Genomic DNA, 7,731 nt, shown 5'->3' on the forward strand with positions numbered 1-7,731 from the left:
TAATATACTACGTCTAGAGTAACTAAAAACCAAACAGCTCTTTACAGGGGTTAGGAGAAGTTGCTTTCACTTGTCTGACTTACCTGAATGTGAGACCAAACTCAGTTAAAAAATAAGAATAAAATTGCCTTCATTGACAGGAGTCCGTGCGATGGACCAGCGGCTCCATTCCCTTGGGCCACAGGGAATCAACAGCCCGGCTGGTGCCCGTAACATCCTTCAAAAGAACAGAGATGTGTCCTCCTTGGGTGAGTCACTTGACTGTGCCTCCACACACTGCCCTTCCTGACTCCTCCTGCTCTGATGTCCACAGCCCCTTCTCCTGCCCGTCCTTTCCTCCAGCACCTACTTATTCTCACCTTGCTCTTTGCCGCTCTCTCCCCTCCACTTTTCTGCCTTCAACAAATCCTGCGTTGTGCTCCTTGCCATGTCTCTGCCTTGCCTCTCTTCCCTTCATCCCAGCCCTGGCCTCGCAGCACAGGGCTGCCAGTCAAGGTACAGCAACGCAACAGGAGCGGGCAGCTGGTTGCCTGGGAATAGCACCTTCCTCCCCTTCTTCTTTCCCTCCCTCCCTCGTGCTTCCAGCCTTGTAGTGAAACGAGTGGAAAAAAGAAAGCGAAAGCTTGTCACTCCTGAATATGCACAAAGATAGGTGGGGGAACACCTGCTAAATACAGACCCCGGAGAACCGCTAAGGATTATTCTCCACAGGCAAAATCCAAACCTGCATAGAGGACAACTAGTACGAGGCCTGTGGAAGTCCCCCATCACCCCATGGGGTCGCAGAAGTGTCTGGGCCATCCGGTCAAGAGTTTATTTTTTTAAGAGGAATTCCTTTGATGCTTCAAAAAAGCGGGCTCTGTAGCATGACCACATGGATTAGCTGCGATACAAGTTCACCTCCCATCATGCTGCATGACCACCTGCGAGGCCGTTCACTTGTAACCGTGAGCCCTTCTGCTCCGGCCACCCTGTGCCAGCGCTACTGCTTAGTTTCTTTTTTCACACACAAATGGCCGGTCTGAGTGCCCGACTCCAGGCTGAGCTGTGAATCCTCCATGGGCCGGGGGTTGCGGGAATGGATTTTCTGGTGGCAATTCAGAGACTCTTTGTAGCGGAAGTGCTTCCCACAGACAGGGCACTGGTAGGGGGTCTCCCCAGTGTGGACCCGCCAGTGCTTGAGCAGGTGGTCCCGCCGGATGAAGCTCTTCCCACACTCGGTGCACTGGTACGGCCTCTCCCCTGTGTGGATGCGCTGGTGGCGGATGGCTTTGGAGAGGTCGCGGAAGTCCTTCCCACAGTAGGTGCATGTCAGCGGCCCGTCGCCTTTCCCCGTATGGAGCTTCTGGTGCAAGATCAGGCTCACTTCCAGGCTGAAGCTCTCCTTGCACTGGGAGCAGGTGTAGGGTCTCTCCACCATGTTGTTCACCTGGTGCCTGACAAAGCCATACTTGAAACCAGAGCTCTTCTCCCCATCGGAGCGTTTGGACTGTTTGGAACGGGAAGACCCCTGGCCTTTTGTTTTGGATTTCTGCCTGAAACCTTCTCCGTGCTCCAGGGAAGTGCAGGCTTCCTCACTGGCATGCGCTTTCTGATGGGTGGCAAACAGTTGCTTGTCCAGGAAGCTCTCCCCACACTCGCAGCAGATGTATGGGCCTTCTACTGCAGCCACATCCTCAGGAGCATCCTTCTTAGCCAAGTCTCTCCCGCGGCGAGAGGAGCGCCTCAGCCCGTTGCCTGTTCTCTGCTGCGAGGTTGATCCGCTCCGGCTCTTGCTGCTTGGCTTTATCTCCTCCTCTGGGCTTGAGAAAACCTCTTCCCACTTTCCTGTCAAGGAGCTAGGAAGCTCAAGGATTTCGGAACCTTCCTCATCACACTGCTGTTCATCTGCCAGAGCAGAGATAGTCATGTCATTTCTTTGAGATAGGAACTGTCCCATTATTTAGACCCCAGTTCTCTCAGGGCAAAGGTGATCTCTGCTTTGCACACTCAGGACAGCACCTGGCACTACAGGGTTACAAGTCCCGCCTGAGAGCTACCTCAGCAGTATGGGAATATGAACAAAGCAAAAGTATCCTGACTTTGAATCACAGAATTGTTTTGGTTGGAAAAGACCCTAAGATCATCGAGTGCAACCGTTAACCTGGCAGTGCCAAGTCCACCACTAAACCCTGTCCCTCGGCACCACATCTACACATCTTTTTAATCCCTCTTGGAATGGTGACTTCACCACTACCCTGGGGCAGCCTGTTCCAGTGCTTGACACCACTTCCATTGAACAATTTTCCCTAATACCCAACCTAAACCTCCCCTGGCACAAGACGAAGCCATTTCCTCTTGTCCTATCGCTTGTTACCTGGGAGAAGAGACCATCCCCCCACCTCACTACAACCTCCTTTCAGGTAATTGTAGAGAAGGAGATCATCTCCCCTGAGCTTTCTCCAAGCTAAACCACCTCCCCTCAGCTGCCCTTCATAGAACTTGTGCTCCTGGTCCTTCACCAGCTTCGCTGCCCTTCTCTGGACCTGCTCCAGCACCTCAATGTCTCTCCTGTAGTGAGAGGCCCAGAACTGAACACAGTATTCAAGGTGCAGCCTCACCAGTGCCCAGTACAGGGGACAGTCCCTGCCGTTGGTGCTGCTGGCCACACTATTGCTGATACAGGCCAGGATGGCCATGGCTTTCTTGGCTGCCTGGGCACAACCTGCTCCTGTTCAGCTGTTGACCAACACCCCCAGGTCCATTTTTACCAAGCAGCTTTCCAGACACTCTTCCCCAAGCCTGGAGCATTGCATAGGGTTGTTGTGACCCAAGTGCAGGACTCAGCACTTTGCCTGATTGAACCTCATACCACTGGCCACTGCCCATCGATCCAGCCTGTCCAGATCCCTCTGCAGAGCCTCCTACCCTCCAGCAGATCAACACTCCCACCCAACTTGCTGTCATTTGCAAACAGACTGAGGGGGCACTTGATTCCCTTGCCCAGATCATTTATAAAGACTTCTTGGAAAAGCTGAGACAGCACAACCAGGAGATCTCTATATGTAACTAGACAGAGGGAAGTAGAAGTGGATTCCTTAGCCGGAGGTAAAGCAGAACAGGTCTTTAAGAACCTCTGGTTTAGGGTAAAGGCAAAAAAACCAAAATCAAGGGAAGGGGAATAAACCTCTTTTCCTTTGGTGTTTGCACAATGCCTGGGGACGAAGGATCTCCCGTGGTATAAATGGTAACTCAAAGCAACTGCAAAGGACCCTGGCAAAAGGAGGATGAAAAGAGCCCAGAGATTCTGGGGATGTGGGGAGGAGAGCTGGAAACCTACAGGTTTCTGCAGAATGCAAGAAGCTGTGCTGAGCATTTGCATGCCCAGGGAAGACCTCAGCATTCCCTGTCGCAGGCTCTTCATCTGCTTGTCACTTGTGACATCGAAACGTGGGCTTGAAAATGGGCCGCCTTCTCTGCCTCAGGCTGACGCTCTGGAAAAGTACCAGCCAAAGCTGCTGAGCTGCTTCTGAGAACGAGGCTGGGAAGCCAAAAGCACATCCTAGCACGGTATGCTTCCCAAAGCAGCTCACACGTCCCTGTGCTTCAGAGCTAACATCACCAAAGCTTGCCTGTGCTACACTCATCTCCACTTCAAGGCTGACCAAACATAAACTCTCACCCAGTGATGAGACACTATACAGGTGATCTACATGCCCTAGCCAGACCACAGCTGCTTTTAGAGCCTGCTGCTCACGTACCACAGCTTCTTCTGCACGTGTGCTATTCATCTGCCTTGGCTGCCGTCCATCTCCCACACTGACCCTTGAGGCAAGCCTGGCAGAGACTGCAGTGAGGGCAGGATCTCACCCCAGGCAATCCCCAGCATGTGGCAAGAGCCTGAGCCCTCTTCTGCCTCCCTCTCTGTGCAGTGCACGGTGGAAGTCTGCACTTCTAACTCACATGTACAAGGGACTTCCATGCCTTCTTCTTCTTCTTCTTCAGAGCCATCATGGCTTTCAGCCAGAGCCTCTTCATATTTACTCCATGAGCAGTCATCAGGACCAGGAAAAGAAAACTCTGTGCACAAGAACAACAGTTTTTGCTGAGGCCTCCCAGCTGCTTTACAGAGGATTTCAGGAGATGGCAAGGAAAACAAAGCCACCACTGCACCCAAGGACAGAGCTGGCCAAACTCAACAGCAGAGGCAAGTGGAAGAGCACAGGCAGGTGCTCTTCCACTTCTGCTTCTTCCACACATCTGCTTTCCACCTCCCCACTATGTCCTAGGAACCTTATGGCTCACCAGTGCTGGGGTCTGTAGGGGTTTCTCCTCCCTCAGAGTCATCCTGATCCTCCGCATTGGGATCCTCTCCCTGCTCAATCCGTGACAAAAGGTCTGGCTTCGAAATGGCCGCATCTGCACATAAAAAGAGGATCAAAACATTTCCTTCGCCCTCGCGGGAGTGAGACTCTCAATCCTTCGCCCACCAACCTTCCTTCGCTGCTGGGGGTGACAGGTAATGGAAAGAGAGGCTTATGATGCTCTCACACATCTGCACCGCTCACCTTGTCTGGGCCCTGGGAACATGAGCGGACTGCAGGAGCACACTTTGCTCAGGTGAGGAGCACCTCCCAGCCTGCAGCGCGAGGAGGAGAATAAGAAAATGCATCTGTGCTTACCTCCAGGCTTCCTTTCTTCTCCTCTCTGCTAAGGTCCGCGGATCCATTACAATGGGGACTTCAGCTCGGGGACAGCACCAGAGCTGTCAGCCAGCAGCAGCAGGGGAAGTGCCCTCCCCATGCGGTTCCCTCCATCCTACTCGTCCGAGTCACAGGCTGCTTGCGGATTTTGGTGGGGGAAAGGGGACAATCACAATCTCTCCTAGGGTGGAGAGTGGAAAACTTCATTCCCAAACTAGCGTGAGTCTCTGGGCATTAATTTCCACTGCTGCTCTGGTGGATCTGTTTGACTTATGCAAGGGCCAAACCCCTAAACCTCATTACTCAAAGGAAACCTTCAGACGAAGCACAGATACATTTTTGTAAGCTCCAGGCTCAGATCCACAGATCCTCCTCAGCAGGACTGTTAGGTTCCTGCACCTCTAGAGTGGCACATGGGGTTGGATTTTAACAGAATGGGGGGCAGTATTTACCCTTCACCTTTTTCTCTTGCTCACGGAAGACTTCTGTCCAAAAAAAAAAAAAACCACCGGAAAAAAGGGAAAAAAAAAGCGATGAAAGGCCTGGCTAGGCCAGTGTTGGACAGCAGGGTGATGGGTGAGCCTGCACACCAATGGTCTCAGCACAGGGAGGAGATGCCGATCTACCAGGGACTGCGTCTGCGCTGTCACGCACTGCACACAGATGTCCAGCCAAGGCGAGATCACTTCTGAGAACACACAGAGGTGCTCGTGAAGGCACCACGACCCCCAGAGGGAATCCCTGCAGCCAGGACCAGAAGGAGCGAGCAGAGCACTGAGTTCATTTTGCTGTGAATGCGCTACCCTGAGCTGCTGAGGGGAAAGCGGAAGCACAGCTTGCCTTTGCCTGCTGCTTCTCCCCAGCCCCACAGCAGCAGAAACCACAACAGCTTGAGCAAGAAGTGTTCCCTGGGATGAGGCTGAGATCAGAGAGAGCACCAAGGCAGGCAACCAAGAAACTTCACTCTCCTCCCTTACGGAAGCTGAAGGACTATCACCAGGGAAAGGGCTGGAAGGAACCTCAGAGGCAGGGCACCCCTCTGCTGCCCTAAGCGGCGAGCGGGCTGACACACCCAGCGCAGTGGATCTGTGGACCTTTGCGTGACAAAGAAACTCCCCTCTCCCCCACCTTTCCATGGCTGGAGGGTCCTCTCGCTTCCCCTCCTCCTCATGACCCAGCAGCTCACTCAGCTCCTACCAGCCACAGAGACCGTCAGGGAGACGCAGTCACCGCAGCGACGCTCATGACATCCATCCACCGTTAAACTGAACTGGTGAGGACTGAACTACCTGCCAGGGCTGCTGGTGAAAGCCGGCACAACGTGTTCCCGGAGCAGTATACTGCCCACCCTCCCCAGCCCTGCCAGGCACAGCGGTGCTTCCATCCACCAGGCCCTGGGAAAACCTGGTGCAGCAGAAGGCTCAGGACAAACCCCAGCCCGTCTTTACCCATTGAGATGACGGCCTCGTAGTTGCCTTTCATGATATGCCTGTAAAGCTCCTTCTGCCACTCATTCAAGCTCTTCCACTCCTCCTCAGAAAAGTTAAAGGAAGCGTCGTTGAATGACACAGGGACCTGCAATGAGAAGCATTGTATGTTTGGATGCTGTGTCGCTTGTTGAAGTGTCATGGTTTAGACCCAGCTGGTAACTCAGCACCATGCAGCTGTTCACTCACCACCCCGCTTCCCAACTCCAGGCGGGATGGGAAAGAGAATCAGAAGAATGCAAACCCTACAGGTTGAGATAAGAACAGTCCAATAACTAAAGTATAATATAAACCTACTACTTATAATAATAAGGGAAATCAAAAGGAGAGAGAATATAAAACCAAAAGGGACAAAAAAACCCAAAACAACCAAACAAAACCCCCCAAAATAATCAGCAGTGATTCACAATACTATTGCTTACTACCTGCCAACCAATACCCATCCTGAACCAAGCAGCGATGTGCCCTTCCAGGTAACTCCCCCCCAGTTTATATACTGGGCATGATGTGCTGTGGTATGGAATACCCCTTTGGCTAGTTTGGGTCAAGTGTCCTCTCTCTGCTTCCTCCTGGCTTCCCCTCCTCTCTGGCAGAGCATGAGACTGAGAAAGTCCTTGGTCAGAGTAAACATTACTGAGCAACAACTAAAAACATCTGTGTTATCAGCATAACCCAACCCCCCCCCCCCCCCCAGCCACTAGGAAGAAAAATAACTGTTAGAGCTGAAACCAGGACATGAAGAAAACACCCAGTGATGTTTCGTCATTCAAACTCAAGCATGGTGCAGGACAGCCTCATGCACCAATGCCTGCTCCTTCCCACTCGCCTCGCCCAGCCCCTATGCTGGGCTGAGGCAGCTTCACCCCTGCCCACAAGGGACACAATGGGGTTTTCCCTCGTCACCTGCCTGCACCTTGCCCCCTGCTCAGCCTCCTCCTGCAGGTGCTGTTGTGGGCACAGCACCTGACACAGGCTCTTTCCCCACTTCATTTTTGACATGGTTCTGTTGCTAACTGCCTCTGAATAGGCACTGGGGATGCTACAAACCCGACAGGTACACAGGGCTGAGCCACACAGTTCTGTGCAACTCAAACATGGCTCCAGCCATACTAAGAAGTTTGTGATCCCACACAGAGCAAGGATCTCCCTTGTTTTGGCAAGGATCATATGTACATAACAAGTGGTGCATAATTAATACAAAGGGACCTGTGCTGGTGCTCCTGGCTGAGCACTAAAGACAGGACATTGCTGCAGAGAAGCAGAGTCCCACTCAGCACCTCAGCCAACCTGAAATGAAGCTGTGAGCACAGACTATATGCCAAACAACCCCGTTCCAAAGACAGAGCAGAGGACCGTTACCTTGGGGACCTCCCCCTTCACCCCCGGGGGCAGCCGCAGGATCCAGAAGTTCCTGTTCTTGAGGAGGTTCTCCACATTGGCTGTCCATACTCCTGGATGAGGGTGCCCAGGGCTGTCCACTTGCTCTCCAGCTGGTTCCCAAACTCCACTGCCGTCTTCTCACAACCAATAAGCTTGGTTTCCGCCATCCTCATCCTCCCCTC

The 7,731-nt window shown here is 52.8% G+C and overlaps 1 protein-coding gene across 1 annotated transcript in view; it reads right to left on the reverse strand.

The window, feature by feature from the left end:
- Positions 1–982: 982 nt before the first annotated feature.
- LOC104413462 (zinc finger protein 282-like) overlaps positions 983–7,731 on the reverse strand; it is a gene marked incomplete at its 5' end in the record, with an annotated part of 6,966 nt that continues 217 nt past the window's right edge. The window contains 6 exon segments of the mRNA XM_010024460.1: positions 983–1,887; positions 3,943–4,059; positions 4,285–4,398; positions 6,131–6,257; positions 7,538–7,608; positions 7,611–7,723. Of these exon segments, the coding sequence (XP_010022762.1) occupies positions 983–1,887; positions 3,943–4,059; positions 4,285–4,398; positions 6,131–6,257; positions 7,538–7,608; positions 7,611–7,723 (1,447 nt within the window).

The sequence above is a fragment of the Nestor notabilis genome, unplaced genomic scaffold (assembly GCF_000696875.1).
Source record: "Nestor notabilis isolate BGI_N333 unplaced genomic scaffold, ASM69687v1 scaffold13031, whole genome shotgun sequence".
Taxonomy (NCBI): domain Eukaryota; kingdom Metazoa; phylum Chordata; class Aves; order Psittaciformes; family Psittacidae; genus Nestor; species Nestor notabilis.